Here is an 18,956-nt window from a genome sequence, read left to right as displayed (position 1 = left end):
ATGGAGCTTCAAACAAGCACCAAAGCCCACATCTCTGGCTGATTTAAAAAGGTCTTCAGCTTCACACAGTGGAAGGAAGCCTGCTGCTAGTCACTAGTGTTACACAGGGGATTGGGGCACTCTTTCTGGACCTTTATTTTTCTGGCATTACTAATTCAATTCACTGTGGGAAGAGACTTCCCTCTTTTTCTCCCCTCTGTGAGCTGTCCCTTCCTCATTAGCTGGACTTTTAACCCTGTCCATGCTGACTGCAAAAGACAAATACCATTATCAGCCAACACTTGCTCTAAAATTCTATTTCTTCAAACTGGCATATCCCTGGCTTCATGTTTGCACATTAAAGCACAATGTCCTTAGGAGAATTGGCTCACCAAATTCTTTACCCCTTATAAACTCAACTATAGCTTCATGTCCTCAGCATTTTAAAGACCAGAGGTGACTGAGCTTTTACTTTCAGGAGCTCTGGGCTTTGGAAAAGTTTGCTTTTTAAATAATTAATCAAAATCCATTTAAGGCTTTTTCATTTCATCAGTCTCTTCCCTTTCACTACTGTTACTTTGAATTATGTACTATTCTTCACCACTTATAATGTATTTTTAAATGTGGTACATTAAGTGTAGAACCACAAATATATCATCATTACTAACTGTCACTAATACTAATACTAGTGCTAAATCTAATACTAATTATAATGGCAATGCTAATTATGACATAACTGTTGATAGAAAAATATTTATTGTTTATCAAGAAAATATCTGATGTGCTGAGAAATAAGAAAATTCTAAGTCCTGCAAATTGTTAATTGGCTATTACAGATTATTTGCTAATTTTAAAGATGTTTTATATTTCTGCCTCCTACATTCTGTGATAGTGAAGTCTGTGATAATGAAAATGTTTAATAGGGACTTCTTGAGGGGGTTTTAAGACAACCAATGAATGCGCACACCCACATGTTCTGTTTAGAGTGTAAATGACTTTGGTACAGTGGTAAAACTGGTTCTCGTATGCCCATACCTGATGATGTATTTGTCATCCTATCTTGTTTACTCCCATGTCTGTGTAACTCCCTCCCTCTCTCCCTCCTCCCACACTCTCTCAGTCACTCAAGCGCTTCCCTTGATCTGTAGAGGTTACGAGAGCTCTCGTGTGGCTTGCATTATCATTTCACACAAAGACAGCTACAGATACTGTTAGTGCAAAAATGAAAGAGGGGATGGTCTAAATCTCCCCAATCATAACAAATCAGTGATTCAACCTCCGGCACCAGGCTAAGCAGATTACTGTCATTTTCCACCACTTGTCCCTTGTAGCTAACAACCTCCAATTAGCAAATCCCGCTGTGCATATCTGTGCCCTGACGGGGAGCCACCATGACAAGCAGAGAAATTAGAAGTCCTGCATGTTAATCTACCATGCTCTGGCAATCTGTGTCATCGTCAAAACACTTTCAGGGGAAATACATATTCAACAGCAAAGACACAGACTGTAGCTAGAACAATGACAAGAAAGTCCCAAAACAAACAGCACTGCATTGTTGCTGTTTCAGACAGCAGGTTAGCTGCTGCAAGCAAACTGAGGAAACCGATTGATGAGGAAGAATAAAGTGAGCTAGTCTGACTGTGCTGTGTATCATGTTACTATACCTTCAGCAGAAGAAATGACAACCTATGCTATTATATATATATTTGTATATACAGTGTAATAAAATACACAAGTCAATTCTTCATTATCTGCTACTAAATAAATAAAATCATACAAGAAATGAAACGTTTGGGTAATCATGTTCTTCTCTCAGCTTCTTACACTTTTTGTACATTTAAGTCATGGTGCTATATCGGGACCCTGTGGATTATGATTATCGCTATTACGTAAACACATACCTCATAATTTCATGGCATTAGCTGTATTGTATGTTTGCTATCACATAGGATAAGCACATGTCGTGCATGAGAGCCTTGTAACCCCAATGTCACTGAGCTCATTAAATCACATAGCAGAACCCTTACCTGTCGTTGTTGTGAGAGCTTGAAAGGCAGTCCAGCAGGAACAGACTTGGGTTGCAGACAAAGGCCACCTGATGTGGAGATCTGTTGGTTCTGGAAGTGGAGAGCTGAATGTGTTTGATTCTGGCCCGTTGAAGGTGACTGTTGCTGCTGGGCTGAAGTTTTGTTCACTGAGCTTGCCATGATAGGCATTGGCTGACTGGCAGAATGGGGTACTTTGGGGCTGAAGTGCAACGTGGGCTTGGTGCTGAGAACCTTCATGTCCAAATGATGGGAGCCACTGTGGCCGTTTGACTTGAAGAGGCAGTTGTTGATCCCTTTACTCTGGGGGCCAATTCTCTGCTGGCTAAGCGGGGCTGGGCTAGAGACCTTGTCCTGGGGGAAGGTGCTGGTGGACGAATGGGTGCTCATGGCAGGAGCCCAGCTGGTCAGTCCCACAGGTGGTGGTTGGTGGTGGTGATGTAGCAGAGAGCTCGGCTGCTGCTGGTTTGCTGCCATCTGCTTCAGCTGCTCTGCATGAGATATTTCTGGCCAGCAGGGCATGGCTCTGGGGTGTCCTGCCTGAGTGTTAGCTTTCTGCGACGTGTTGGTAGAAGAGGTGCTGGTCAATGTGAAAGAGGGCCCTGCTGAGGCTGGTCGAAGCTGTGGCGAACCACCATGAACCTGGCCAAAATCTGTGGAGTGCTCAGTCTTAATTGGCTTCTCCAGCGGGGAACACAGGCTGGCAGCTGCGCCTGCTGAGCTTGGCCGACCCAGATCTAAACCGAATGTATCATCCTGCTTCAGCATCTTCTCAAATTCCAGGTCATTCAGCGGGGGCACTGTCTTTGTCAGCTCATCAAATAAATCTTGAAGATCTGGGTCAATTTGACCACTACCTTCATCTTTAAAATCAAAAATCATCTCTGTGTTTGACTGGCCACAAGATGGAACCTCGATGGGCTCTTTTTTCATTTCTTTCAGGGTCATGTTGAATATGTCTGACCCCACTCCATGGGGCATCATGTAGTTCTTCCTCTGCATGCCCATGGTTGAGGAACCTTGAAGAGAGTGAGACTGGGCTAAGTTATGGTTGCAAGGCCTGTGTCCCAGACCACCAGTATCCACACGAACCCTCTTAAAGTCCGATCCAGAGAAGCCACAGGAGAGCCCATTCTGCTTTGGTATGTGTCCTGGTGCATGTCCCTCAATCTTCCTTCGCAACGATCCTTGAAGCTGCAAAACACAACAGAAATTATTTTCAAAAACAATTAGTAAATGGAAATAGAAAAACCTTCACCTCACCTTCAGTTCATTAATTTAGAATTTAGTGGTTAAAACCCCATTCCTTATGAAGTTTGAATCTCAATAGAAGACAAGCCCTAAAGAAAACATAGTCATTCTCACTTTAATTATTGCACTTGATTCACAGCTGTCTTGTAAGCCAATTTAATCATGGAGATAGTTCTGAGTATGGGTGCATTCAATTCTTCATCCAGCTCAAAGTATCACCATGTAAATTAATCCAATTTCACAATTTGCTCCAAGGCATATAGATGTTGTACACTTGACCAACTTGTGAAGTTTAGGAAGATTATTTTTATTAATAGACAGTGTTTTCATTCAGTAGAAGAACTTTTGATTTTACAACACTGATGATGTCTATAATGCTTTATTCAGACATAAATCACCCCGTCACTTCACTTTGCAAGACCATGCAGATACATTCAGATAACATACAAAAAGCTAAAAATATAGAATTTTATTTAACCACTTGCAGTGCAATGCAGCAATGAGAGAAACGCTGCTGCAGCATGTAGAAAAATGTTTTTACATAACATAGTTTGAATGCAGTGGATGGGCTGAGGAGATAGTTAGGAATCTGATACAGTCGACAGACCTCAGAGAGAAGAATAGGGCCTTTGTCTGTTTCCCTCATTTGCATACATTATATTTTCGTCCATTGTGCTTCGTTAGATAGCAGAGTTTCTCCTTTGTGGCTGAGATTCTGCTTAACATGCTGGTACAGATATCTGACTTCCTTTTGTCCTATCCTCATGTCTTCATTTAAGGTACTAAGCACATAGCCATGACTCACTACTCTAACCACTCACTAACACCCTCTAAAACTGAAGCATTAAAAACCCTTAAAAATGCCTGTGTTATCATGGCAAAACCCAGATTATCTATATTTTCAGGTGTAGATGTCAGTTTTTTTCCGTCATTGCAAGCCTTTGAATCATTAACAACAACAACTCACTGAGAAAGAAATTGTCTATTCAGTGGTAATTTCAGGCACACTGTTGTATACACATAAAAATGACTGATTATCTGTCCATCTTTTAATGTGGTGCCTGCATGGAGGCAAAATGGCTCTGATTGTACACCAACCTGATCACAGGAGAGGAATATCAGTATGTTGCATATTTCACTGTGGGAACAAATTTGAGTCATTTCCACCCGCTGGCACACATTGCATTAAGATGATTCATTGCCTGAGGGTTTGGAGTGAATCCTGTAGTTCACTACATTTCTACTCTGTTCATGTCTGTATTACCTCCGCTAATGCTTTTAACAATTGTTCAGAGATACATCCTCACATTTTAATCAAGGCACAAATATCTCTGTGACTCACCAAGCCTCTTATATTAAAGCTAATATAGGAGGCTACGGTAGAAAAATCAACAAGCAAACACTTGAAACTTGCATGAGCTCCATGACAATGACCAGTGTGAAGACAGAAGAAAAACCCAGGGCATTAAGCCAAAGACAAAAACAGAGCTAGAGTACAGGAAACTAATGTCAAAGTCAAGCAGGAGTGATCAATTTCTTGCCTTCATTTTTTTGCCAACAATAAGCTGTCACTGTGCAGCAATAATCAAACACTGTGAAAGCATCCCATTAATGTGGTTGTATTAAAATGTCAGTGTTTGACATGTGACTCTCAAATGTCATGTCAGAATGTCTGAATGCACCAACAGTGATTTAATGCAATGAAATGAATGTATATAAATTCTTAATAGTTTTACATGAATAGTTAATTAATTAACTATTAGTGTTAAATGCATATTGTTCTTAATGGACAGCCAAAAGAAATGTTAAACAAGTATGGTGCTCTAAGTGAAGGGTAATTCAGCCTTTGCCTAATAGTATATTTTGATGGGTTTTTTTTTTAGTAAAATATTAGCTCAGTTAGCCTTTTGTATATTACAATTTAAGCAGAAAGAAACAGAGAAAGAAATCTTGTCAGATGATGTAATGACAGCCTGGTTGGATGATGCCAAGTTAATACAGAAAATTACAGACACATACAGTTTTAACTTGGAAATCATCCAGAGGTTCATCTATAGTTTGTCTCATTCACCAGCTCCCTTTTTTCCATCTTCTGTGAGATCCAGACTATTAAACGTTGTGCCTCTCCACATACTACCGGACATCTGTTTTTCTCCAACAACGGATGAAAACAGGCCTTCTAGTGTGTGCAGCTCATGCACACTTTTTCTCTCATTCCAGAGGGCTCTTTCTATGGAAGACAGACAGGAGTACTCCTCATGGTTCAAGGCACTGTCTGAGAAAACACATCATGAATAATGGAGAGGACAGTGGATGTGTTGCAAAAAGCCACAGTGAGACAGGGTTGCCTCACTACTGTCTCTGTGCCATTTAAAAATGAACTACGGTCAAGAGTAGTTCTTATTTCAGGATTCAAAGCAGAAGCTCTCAAGAAATTTGCAGTTAAGATTTTGTCAAGGTCAGATCACATGTGCATCCTAAAATGACCTTATTTTAGGTTTAAAAAAATATATAAGCTCAAACTATTAGGTTAAAAAAATATATATATATATATATATATATATATATATATATATATATAAAGCTCAAACTATTTTTTCACATTTCCAACAAATAAAGGATCATCCTGTTCAGTCAGCGCTCAGTACTCAGACGTAGTGGCCTCCGAGCTGGCCTGAAATCCTCATGACAGATCTCCAAGTGATCTGAAAATAGATTTTTTGATTAACATTTAATGAGCTTAGAAGCTCTGAATCACTTTGAAAGTGACTCCTGCTGCATGAGCAGCTCAAACATATGTATTATATACTGATCATCTTAGAGATTAAAGCATAGCTGCGTTTTCTGGGTTGGCGAAATGTAATTCACTGTCAATGTCTATGTTAGTAGCGAGAAGAATGTTGATGATAATGAAGTGAATCGAGAATAGGTGTAATTCTTTTTTGAATAACCTTTTCAATGCTGCTTAGTGGTGCCCTTTGACTGTGGCAGTGAGGAATATGACCTTGCCCGTGTCAACAGAGGCTATCTAATCCTGGGAGCTTGGAGGCTGGTAGCTTATGTGTCATGCTGAGCAGTGTGGTGATGCTGAGCACTGTGGATGGGGCTCCGGGTGAGCCATAACAGGGACGCAACACCAGGCCTCCTGGTACCATCTGTCAAGTCAGACCAGTGGCACAGCCCTCAGAGCCATGCAAGCTTCAAGGGTATAGGTTTGAAAGTGTTCGAAGGTTTTGTGTCTGTGCATGTGTTTGAGTATGAAAGCATGGCTCAACAAAAGCTTGAGCTCGCCAGCCTTAAATCTATTCACCAGAGTCCTGAAACATGTTGCAATCCGCTCCTGCAAGAGTTAGAAACCTTCCTCTCGGCATTTAACATGGAAAAAACAGTCCCAAAATAAAGGAGTAAATACGACTATTGTGTTCCTAGGGAGACATAATATTTATGCGGTTCTGCAGGTTGCATACTATTGCAAGAGGGGATTTCAGCTCGTTTATTGCCAGATAAGAAACAAGAGCCCTCAGACCAGTGCCAATGATCAGCTGTCATACAAAATTCCGCTATCTGCTTACAGAATGCTGACAAAGTGTGGAGGACTCAGTTTAATTATAGGGTTTCCACTAGCTCTCTAAAGCTGTAAGCCATGATACTATATCCAGAGAAATTGAATCAAACATCCTGGATAACTTGAAATTTAGACTAAAATAAAACACTTAAAGGAAGGTAGGGAAGCTGAGGCTCGGACTGCTGCAATATAGTATGTACACTGACAAGACGATTTATAGTTTCAGTAAAATCAGGTCAGGGGAGGGGGCTGTCAGATTTTGCTTTGTCTTTGCTGTAATGGCTTGTTTAAGGTGTACACAATGTGTTTGATACTATAAAAAACAAAAATGCTTAAGCATAATCATGATTAGATGCTGCCAACAGGAGGAAGTACTGACAACACTGACAATTTAGCATTTTTGGTTTGAGTTTAAGCTGTTTTTTGTCTTTAAAGCTCACATACATTAAATTAAAAGAAAAGATTTGCATAGCACTAAGAATAAAGGGAATGGTGTAACATTGAGGGGTGCACTGAGGCAGCCACAAGCAATTATAACTGAACTTATATCTCAAAAATGCCACACCAGCATACTCTACTCATGACGTGTTTTATGACAGCCCAGCAAGAAATACTGGACTACATATCAAGGAGGGTTTAGGGGAAACATTAGCTGCCTCTTAGAAATATTGGCAGCTACTTTTAACATTAAATGAAAACATTTTTCAAGATGTTTTGGTGGAAGAATCAGGGGCTGACAAAATAATAACGTCACTTGGTTTGGTCATTTTTTTGAACATAGATTATAAAATGTAGGGTTTTTTTTTTTTTTCAATTCTTTAATCAAAATGGAGCAACAAAAGAAACATATTTAATCTGTTTCTGTAGGGCATGTGCCATAAGGTTGCAAAGGGATGTGAGCATAGGTTCATAGTGTGCTTTCCTAATCAGGCTGGCGCGTGTTGGGACGAAGCAGCACACTGCAGAGGTGGGCTACTTTTGGCTCATCAGCACTTTGCATCCCCACACTTCCTGACACAGTTGTATTAGATTGAGGCTGCCCTCCAGAGAGCAGGCAGGAGAGAAGGATGAGCAGCAGCAGCAGGAAAAAAAAAAAGAGAGGCAGCTTTGTGGCAGCCTCTGGGAAATGGGAAGAGATGATAAGAGCTCCTTTGAAGAGAAATCATCCATTATGTTTACTGAAGGCAGATTTTTTTAACAGTTACTGTAGCTCTGCTCCAACATTCCATGGAGAAACTTGCTATTTTAACAAAAGGCAGCTTGCACACAAAAAAATCCTGTTGGAGACACTTCCCATTCAAATATCAGCTCTCCATTATCCAAATGCACAGATTAAAGCCAGTATTCCAATCAACCCTTGCTTCAGCATGCCCGAATCAAACAGATGACTTTAATATGATATCCCAAAGGCTAATGGAGGCTGCAGGGAGCAGCTCCAAAAGTATGCATCCCCAGCAGAAAACATTTAGTGCCCCTTAGAAAAAAAACAAAAACAAAAACAAAAACCAAGCAATCTCTGCAATAATCAGCCACTGTACACCCATAACAATGATGAGAGACCTCAACAGAGGATGAGTGGACAAGGTATGTAAAGCTGCTCTAGCTATCTCTTGGATAATTCGAGTCATTGGTCAAGCTGATTTTAATTATCTAACACAAGTCTAAAATAAATTATTCTTGACCTGGCCAGGTAGTTTGGCCAGGCCTGTTGTATCAAGTACATTCTCCTGTGAGCTACAAAGAGTTCAAGAGTTGTGGTTCCTGGCTCTCAGATTCCCAGAGTGACAGTACAGCAGTGAAGTGATCCTGGGAACTAATATGGGGTTTTTGAGTGTGTGTTTGAGGGGGTGGGCAGACTCTGTCAAGGCATCACCGAAGCACCAGCTAGGCCACGCCACTGAAGACATACCACAGGTCACCAACATCGCTGTGACAAGCTGTCACATCACATCACCCATGGCCATGTGGCTCACAGAGCTCCTGACACTGCTGTCGCCTCTCATCTACATGTCATTCTTAAACACAGAGACATTTGCTGAGGAGGACTGAGGGCTCCCGGGACTCAGGAGCAATCCCGTGCAGCACGTACCACTGTGGCTTCCAGAGTAAAAGGGATCCCTTCAATAAATGATTTAAAGCTGGAAACTACAGGATGTGTTCGAATTCACTGGCCACAACACACCAAGCAAACTGAAGAATCGTTTGCAGGTTTTAAATGCTACAGCCACTGGCCATAGCATCATTTTTCCTATTGAAGACAACTGCCACCTTTGTCTTTCGCTTAGTCATTGTAAAAGAGAGAAAGGTGATGGGCAGGAAGACATCCTAACATTTAACAAACCCAGATCCAGCCACAGATAACCCTAAAAGGCTTGCCTGTCAACTACATATAAGCTAAGCTGCTATTGTAGCTCAAAACATTTAATTAAGTGGTAACACAGGCTCAAATTCTCATTGGTCCAACACTCTTAAGTTGTGGAAACACCCTCTATCAGCTCTCGCTATTCCAATCCACATCTAAAGTGCTACATGTTGAGAACTAAAAATGACAGGACATGATCTATCTACGATGATGACACGTTTCTCTCAATTGGTGTATAGTGCACTGTCTGCATAACTGTGAGAGGCAGGAGGTAAGAAACAATTTTCAGGCTGGGAAACTGCTTGAGGGTGTGGGATGGTTTTAAACATAAATCAAAACATTAAAGGATTCTTACCAGCAAAGTCTTAAGAATAAGAAATTATCAATCCTTGCAGACACCAGAGGTCACTGTGAGCATGAAAAGATCAAAGAAAAAATCCTCAAGTTAACAATCCAGGATGTACTTTAAGGATTAGTTATTTACTACATTAGAGAAGGTAAACCAGGATAATAACAGCACTGAAGCCTGGGTTTTTGGGCAGCCTGGAGCTATATGACATCCATGGATTTTTCTTTTGTTTAACTATCACATTACACAAAAATGAGAGCAGAGGTGAAACTAAGACACAGAAATGAGGCCAGGAGATAGATGGTCCGATGATTTTTGCTCCTCTGAAAACAAATCCCTTGTTAAACACGTCTAAACCTCTCAAAGCATGTTTGTACCCTTAAAAGGCCATTGCCATACAACCACAAGTACCTTTTTCCCAGCAACTGTCAAACACAAGGCCTGCCTCCGGTCATGCCACAGGAAAAGGCCCATAAGCAGGGAACAAGTTCCCTTCCTGTTTTCAAAGACGATTCCTATGGCATGCAGAGCCGTTTCCTGCTCGCTAGGCTCATTTCACCATCTCAAACATCTGGCTGCTCTTCAGCTTGCAGCTGCAGCACGGTGAGAGCCAACAGTGCCACTGCTGAGTTGAGCAACACAATCCTCAGCCATTCCAGTCATATCTCTGACCACTACTAAGAAAACCATCCTCCAGCTTCACTAGCTTATGTGAGGCATCCTAACAGTGAACATTATTCAGGATCAGCTATTGATGAGATAATCTTTAATTGTACCATATTTAGTGCTTAAGACCTTTTCATGTCCTATCATTCAGCTATCTGGATTATGAATTCCTTGATGCTCCCTTTCAAGTGCAGTAACTGCAGTTCCAAATCAGGAAACAATATTCATCAATATCTGATATGATTGCAGCAAAGTGCTCTTTAGCAGCATTGCTGTGGCGATTTCCCACTGAAACAAGGATCCATTTTATATCCCATGGGAAACCTGGGCTGAGTGGTTAATGCTGTGCTAATGCTGCTTCACTCAGTCAGGTCTTGATAAGCCTCATGCTTTTAGAGAAGGGAAACACATTTAGTGTTTTAAACCGCTTTCGATAGGAGAAAGCTTGGAGAAATCCACTGGTTGAAAGTGGTGTACTTGTTGAGTTTTGTCATCTCTCTCAGCTTTCACTTAAATTACACACACATTAGGAGAGGCGAGCAGTCAAACTAATCTGCACTCATGCTCTGAAACAATCCTCGGCTAGTTCTGTTTGAAAAGGGACTGCTGCAGCTCGAAAGTAAGAGGAAAAAATAAATGAGTGGGAAGCTTTGTTTGACTCCCACTCCTATCAGTTTTGACATTCCAAATAAGGTCTGTGTAGACCAGCGCTAGCAGAGACGGACACAGAAAACACTGCAGAGCTCTCACCGACTCCAACCAGGGAAAAGTGTATGTGGAGGGGGGAGCATTGGGGGGGGATCATGGAGCAGAAAATATGTGACCTCTAAAAATTTATCATCAGCCTGACATTTCCCAGAAGGACAAAAACAAAACATCACATGATGGTGATATATCTTAGATATTAGTTAAATATCATTATCTATGGAAAAAAGAAAATAATTCAGGCCAATTAAAAATCATTTGCCTTGATTCTGGATAACTGTGTTTTTTTAAAAAAAAAACAATTGTTTCTCACTGTTGAGACTGGCAAAAAAATCTTTGGATTGACTTTGTCACACAAAAACACAAAACCCATGGGAATCATCTGGTGGAGTAGTAAATTAATAGCTACACTAGACAATTTTGCACACTGCTGGCTCCAAATGTTGGTAGGAGGCAGTTAACTGCACATGTTCATTCTTATAAACCCAAGCCCAAGAGATCATTATCTTAAAAACAAACAAAAACAAAGTGGACAAATGAGGCAAAATTGAGAGCATGCTTGCTGCTGTTTGAAAGTTTTTAATTTCTAATTTTAAGTTCTATTAAATCAATCTTTTATATTCACATTGAATACGATTCTAAGAATGTGAAAGCACTTACCCTTAGAAGTGCACCCACAGAGAATAAAATCTCATTGTTATGGTTACAGCCCTGCAGGTACTGTTGGTTAGCCTCACCACTCTCATCAACCTTGCTTCCAGCTTGTCAACAAACAAGCTCTGATAAGTCCATTTTACACTACCTTTGCCAGCACCAAACATCAGAGAGACCAATTCACAGATTAGCTGGTGAAGAAAGTGTAACATCTAGCAGTTTAAGAGCTAGATGGTGGAGACCAAAACAGAGCAACAAGTCCTCCAACCTAAAGGACCATTTAGGTTGCTTGTTCCTACCCTTAGCAACATGGGTTTATGCATAAATAGTACTTGGTAAGGTTTAGAAAAAGATTATGGTTTGGATTAAAATTGGTTGTGGAATGGTCATGGATTAAAGAAACAACAGCTACTGGGTTCAAACGGAAATTGAACACAAGTCATTATGTGTTGTTGACCTATCCATCCACTCTATCAGCTTCCTAATATGGACTTTGTTGCTCTTTGTACTATGTCATTCACTTTGCTCCCATCATAATTACTACAGTCACTTAACACCAAAACAAAACTGGGGGCCGTAGTAAGCTGCTGCACACATGACCTACGGGCTCATGTTTTGCAAATGGAAATAAAAGGAGAGTGAATATTGGGACTTGAATTAGCCAGCACATGCCTTCAAATGAATGCTAATGTTTTAACTGAATGTACAAGGGAACTGTTTGTGAGCATATCGGCAACTTCACCTTTATGAGGTGATATCATGTCAAGATATGTAAAGACAGTCACCTCTGCCTGCTAGTGATCAAAAAATTATGTAGTTTTTATTTGTCACTTCTTGCACACAGAGAAGATACCTCCTGAACTGCTTTTAAGCATTTTGTTGTTTAAGTGCAACAAAACACTTTTCTATTGACGCCCCATTTTTTAGGGTAACAAGGTTAAAATGTGTATTCTCCTACACATAAAGAATAGAAAATAAGACATTTCAATAGTTGCCTGAATTGCCTTCCCACAGAGCCCTGCAGGTACTGAGCTCACAACTGTCTAGGCGAGTGGTGGCTCTCAGAGTGGCAGGGAGAGTTCAAGGTTGCAGCAGAGCGTATGTCTCTGAGCAAGTTTCTGCATGTTGGCAGCTCTTGTGTGTGTCTAAGTGGGTCTTGTGAACCAACGCTTTAGGTCTTTTTACATGTCACAGCTGGTGAGAGAAAGAGAGAGAGAGACACAGTGTGCTCCCAGGTAATCTGTCCAAGTGGAAAAAAACAACTTTCCCATAACGTGATCATTCACATTCATTTGAAGTTAAGGAAAACACAAACAAAACCTTTGTTATTTAAAATTGATTAGGAGGACCTTTACTCAACCAGACAGCTGTGGAAAAACATACCTCCTAAAATAGTTCATAGCAGTTAACAGCAGGTCCTCTGTACATACAGTGGCATCTGGTCAAGTAAACATCTAATCCGTTGCTTGGAAATAGACAAACTGTTCTTGATGGTGAACATTTTGTTGAGGTTTAAAGTCCATGTCCCAATTGTATTCACACTAAACACATACTCCATTGTTTCACTTCTCCAAATTCTTTATATTTACTTAAATTCAGTCTGATATTTCACAACAGAATGGAGAGTGAACCCTTAAAATGCAGCAAAGAAAACTGCTCAGATGAGGGACTTGCATCCATGTGGCTATCGTCACAGCATCTGCTGATGAGGGGAGGACAGAATCTGGCCAGGCTCCCCCTGCCCATTTCTGTAGGAATGAGCTGTGGAACAACAATAACCCAACCAGACAGAGGCCATCACATGGCAGATAAACCAGCAGATCACAGAGATAGTAGGAGTTGGAGAAATTGGAGTGGGAATGAAGATACAAGTTAATCAATCTCTCCCTTCCAGTCTACACAAGTTCAGCTAGCATAGTGTTGTTACTGGAGGCTGTATGTTGTATGTTGTATGTTGTATGAGGTCACCTCTGTATGCTGTTGGTAGAAATGTCATTCAAACAAAATTTACTGTCAGTGATGAGATTCGGGATACAATATTATACATTATGCTGCTGTCACATTAAATTACACCATGTTCGGTCAAGGCTGAGTACAAGGAACTATCTGCATTTCCATCCCAGGATATAATATTTGGTCTGGGTGGAAGAGATTATCCTGCTTGCTTGTGTGGATTTCACAGCTCAGCTGGCAAGGCGTCTCTTCACTAGCTAGACAGCTGTTTTTTTTTCCCCCTCTCGCTTTGACTACTTCAGGCAAACCAGATGAGCCTGGTGATTCAAACTCAGCCAAGGCAGCATAATAGCGGGGAAAATTCCCCCTTACTGAGGGAATTAATTCACTGAGAATGACAATGAGGACAAACCCTGATAAACATGAGTGTCAGTATTTTTAATCAGTGCCTAAGTTGTTCTGGTATAATGTACTAACTACTGAAATGAATATTAGAATAAAAATATTTAAATACCATATATGCTGTTGGTCAGTAAGCCACTTAAATGGCCATTGAAGGACCACTTGTTCAATTATGTATAATATTATATTAATTAAATATAATTATATTAATTTATATAAATAAATAAATACATGCATGAGGGAAACAAATACTGTATTGTAGGTAACTTTTACTTTAACAAGTACAAACAGTGTCGCTGATGGAAAGCACACAAAACCAAGTATATCAAGCAATGACAACTGATGTTCCAGACCTGCACAGGTAGCCCTGCAATTTCAGTCAAACCAGTGGCATATATCAGCAAGATGGACAATACTGCAGCTATAACACCCATTGCCTGTAGGTGCTGCAAGTGTTAGAATTGCAAAAGCATTTCTTGTCTGTAGAAGTCTATATCCTCCTGCTGTCATTACTTTCTTTTTCCCTTTGTTTCCCCTTGTGGAGAATTTGCAGCTTGCTAAATGCATTTGTAACTTTCAAGCTAGTTCCATTAGGTGCTTCACATCTAAAACTGAAAAAAGGAGAAAAAAAATTATATTCACTATGTATATCGAATCCAGACATCCAGCAGTATCACCACTTACCTATCTAGCTTACTTTTTGGGGAAAAAAAAAGAATAAAGTAACATGATTTTAAGATGCTTTGATATTGTAAAATTTCAGTTAAAGCTAATCTAAATCATATAAATTCACAACAAACTATGGAGCCTACAGTCTTAAATTCATATTTAGTGCTAAAACCGATGTTCAAGACAACCAATAGCTTAGTATCTGCGTGTAACTTTCATTGTTACAGAAGACAGTTTACAGAAAATATCTTACAGTATATGACAGAAAACTATGTCTGCTCTTCAAGGAGACACGCCATCCAACTAGGGTACAATGAAGGAGGACATAGAGTTAGGAAAGTGTGAGCTGCAATTAATTGATCACATTTAACTATGTCTATGCGTAGCTGAACCACAGAACACCATGCTGTTAGGTTATGGCATTAAAAGGCTGGCTTTGTTGCCGGATGTGGGAAAAACATCCAATAGACTCTAAAAAAAGCACAGGAAGGAAACTGGGGGTGGGGTGGCAGTGAGTAGCAATGGGGGTGTGGTGGTGGAGAGTGGGAGTGAGAAAGGAATGTTCTCTTCACTCTCTCTTTCTCCTTCTTGTTATCATGCATACACACACATAATAACCCCACTTTCTCACTAACAGCTATGAAAAGAATGCAGCATCACGTTTTTTCTCTGTAAGCAGGACGGCAGGAGAATGAGCCTTTGCTTGCTTAATGATCATTTGCCATCTTGATTAAAAGGAACAAGTCAGGCAAAGTAATTACATTTGAAGGAGCTCTGTCTCACTATTCTCTAACATTGGTATCACTGACATTTTGTCAAGAAAAACATTTTTTAAAACAATAACACTAATCTTTCATTTTACTCACCTTGGTGAATTTAGTTTAGTATAGTTTTATGTGCTGTATGTGTCATTCTTTGGAGCAACTGACAATGGAAAACTGATGGAGTCGAATAATTAATTGATTAATGATTATTAGGAGGCAGCACTTGACCTAACACACGCTTTCCCTCCTTGTGGCAGATACAGTCTGACGTAACACAAGTTTGTTTTAAGGGTCCACTTCACCAGAGCAGATATAATCAGAATTTATTCTGGTGCAGACCGGCTGTGATCTGGTCTAGACCTAACTTTGCTACATTTTGATGTGCAACTTTAAATGCTTCAGGATAAAAAAGAGTAGGTCAGCACACTGCTCCCAATATATATATATTTTCTCTTATCTAACAAGGCAATGTTTCAATCTGCAAGATCTTCCTCAGCCCTATTTTAAATGCCTGATATTTTATAGAGATACTGTACATTATATGAATTTATCCCACAAGCCCACCTAAACATTGTTCCCATGTAGTTATAGGATTCACCTCCATAATTGCTTTAGACTCATTCTCATCCTCTGGAAGAAACATTTACCAGATGGTTTAAACATACTTTGTACTTTCTGGGAGCAGGGAAAATTAGATTAAAAACTTAAAGGGGAAAAACAACAATTAAGGAGAATTAGGAAACCTCTCCATAATACCATGAGTGTGTGCAAAGAGCTCTCAAGGAGAGGAAGAAGGTGAAAATAAAGGCCCTTAATAAGATAAGAATGCCCTCTCGTTTATTATGGTTTCCACTTACTTTAAGCTAAAAAAAAAACTATACTTAATAACCAAAGAGACACCTGTACATTCAATACAATTTAGTACACCAGCACAAACTACAGCCCATTTAATAATATTATATAGTAAGAGTTTAGATTTTTTTGATTACTCAGTGTATTTATCTATCATGGTTTCCTGTAGCTGGTTCATGGATCACCTACAGGTTTACACAACTTAAACAATTCAGCTGACAAGGAAAAACTTGACTGCGAATACATCCTCCCATCCATCAAGACTCTGTTACCGTCTGCTACATGATTCCAGTCTGAGGCTCCATATTCCTGCTCATTACCTCCTCATGTAATCCTTTCATGGTAGTAAAACAGATTTCTCTCACTTGTCACGCAAACAGCAGATACAGCATTTACGATGTAATACATTATGCACGTTCAATGAAATAACAGAATGTGGAATTTGACTTGATCATCTCCTTCTTATACACCTTATTATACACCCTCCTATAAAGCAAAGTTGCAGCATGTGAATTCTCACACTCAGTGGAAGTTTGCCTCATTTGAATTAGACGAACCGATGTTTTCCAACATAGAGCACAGATCACTGCTTTTAACTGAAACAATGATATATTTGAGGTCAAAATAATTAACCAAAAGTCAATCATCAAATCAATGTGCCATGTGCAGTATAAGCTGAAATTAGTCTAAAGTAGCCACCAAATCATGCAGCTACCTCTGTCACTGTGGGCCTGCTTCCTGTTAAAAGCAGATTGTGGATGATTGGGCAGGGCGGATAGAGACCAGAGATCCTCCCCTGGTTTCACCTCCTGTGTGTGCTGTAGATGCAACAGCAGTGTCTGTGTGCCTCTAGGCAAGGTGGAGAGAGAGCAGGCGCCAGAGCATAGCTCAGCACCGTGACACCTCACCACAGCAGAGCACTAACACAAACATTCCAGCTGCCACTTCTCAACCTTATTGGCAGAGCTGAAGCAAGAAACAAGACCATCTATGTTCCTCCTCTAGACCCGTATCTGATGCTCTGGACAGGTTGGTCTAGCAGTCTGAAACATACGAATTAGGATATCACAGTTATGGAATTTTGAAGGTTGATACACCTAGATTTTGTACTGAAACAGTTGAATACACCACAATATTGCAAATGATATTTATTTACTTTGAATCTGGTTGTAAACTTCATTGTAGCAATCAAACAACAAGGCGGCTAACAAGCCAATAGTTAAGCCAGATTATCCACAACTTTATTTGGAGGTATAAACTGAAAGTGAATTCACCCTTAATGTCATTAATAATTTCTTACTGAATAGGAAAACTGTGTGGAAAAACTATTACTAACTAATCTACTAATCTGTAGTGGATATTTTTTAACAATCAGTGAATGATAATTTTACCATTTGCCTTTGTTCTCTCCTCCAAATAAGCTTGGCTAACCTTTGAGTTTGTTTTAAACCTGTCTAATGTTCAGACTGCTTGTTTTTCTTGTCCAGTCTGACTATTTTTTAGCAATGATGTGGCACTTCTAGATAAATCCACCCTCCAAACCAAAAGAAACAATATCTAAAACGCTGAAAAAAGATCCAGCTTGTACTAAACCAAAGTTATTATTCAAAGTCTCGGGTGAAATCCAAACTAATTCTATTTAAATCAGCTGTTAGCTCCATAAGACAGGGTGAAGTAGTAGTCCCATCCAGGAAGCTCCTGGATGAAATCCTGCCTCACTGCACTGGAATGATTTAACTAGTCAGCTGTCTCATTTGAAAAACAAAAACATTTAAACCTTATTTATCTGCTGTGGTCAGGCCTGTATTTCACTAAAGCTGACAACACTGAAATGGTCTGATATCTAATAATATACCAATATTGGTTTATGTCTAATTCAGATGCTCATGTTAACAATGGGATGGCATTCACCTTGTGTGTTATGCATACATTGTTATTGTCACTGCTGAGACCGAGAGAAGGATATGCATATTAAAGACTTTTCCTTCAAAAAAAAAAAAGGAAGAAAAGGAGATGTCAAGGACTAGAGACAAAAACTAGAATAATGTATACTTGTGCTGAATTTGTTATTAGTTCCTGACATTCATTTCTAAAACAATGTCAGCAACATTTCAGACATGCAAACATTGTCTACATCAAGTGGGTTTGTGACTTTCACCTTTCATATATTTCATGTCTGTAATATTCCCTGAAGGACGACTGTAGTGAAGAACAGAACATTACCACAATGCAAATGGAGTTGAACTATGACTTAGACCCCAGAGCACAGGAGCGGGAGGGAGAGAAGAGAAGAAAAAGTGAATGCTTGTGCCTCTTTTCAGCACTCCGCAACTCTGGAGCCTGGGAACTTCAGCAGCTTGGCCGGGCTCTGAGAAATATCCTGAGCTGTAATGTAAACATGTCTGAACTCTGATCTAGCATGGTCCTCCCCTCCCCCCCTCCCAGTTTAACCCTGCATTCTGTGCAAGAGGTTTGCCAGTGACATCAGGAGCCCACTTTCTCATTTCCTGAGCAGGGTAATGACCCTGGGGAGAATAGGCCGTTTGAAGTCCTGCAAATAAAGCTGCTTTGCTCTGAACCCAATTGTTCCTCAGCAGAAGAGTGAGATGGCTGATTAAATTTATGGTTTGAATGGTTTTGTCTGATAAATAGTTCTTGTTGTGAACCTATAAAGCCTTATGTGGCTGAGGTGAAGAATTTCAGCAAGGTGAAGACAGAAACATTGTGTGGACATGGTAAC

At 40.0% G+C, this 18,956-nt stretch overlaps 1 protein-coding gene across 1 annotated transcript in view; it reads right to left on the bottom strand.

The window, feature by feature from the left end:
• zmp:0000001236 (mastermind-like protein 2) overlaps window positions 1-18,956 on the bottom strand; it is a 34,525-nt gene that overhangs the window by 4,826 nt on the left and 10,743 nt on the right. The window contains exon 3 of the mRNA XM_018665534.2: window positions 2,007-3,218. Coding sequence (XP_018521050.1) covers window positions 2,007-3,218 — 1,212 coding nt within the window. The remainder of the gene's footprint in view (window positions 1-2,006; window positions 3,219-18,956) is intronic.

The sequence above is a fragment of the Lates calcarifer genome, linkage group LG21 (genome assembly GCF_001640805.2).
Source record: "Lates calcarifer isolate ASB-BC8 linkage group LG21, TLL_Latcal_v3, whole genome shotgun sequence".
NCBI classification, from domain to species: domain Eukaryota; kingdom Metazoa; phylum Chordata; class Actinopteri; family Centropomidae; genus Lates; species Lates calcarifer.
Note: the sequence above shows the minus strand (reverse complement) of the source record. Positions and strands in the feature narration are given on the sequence as shown.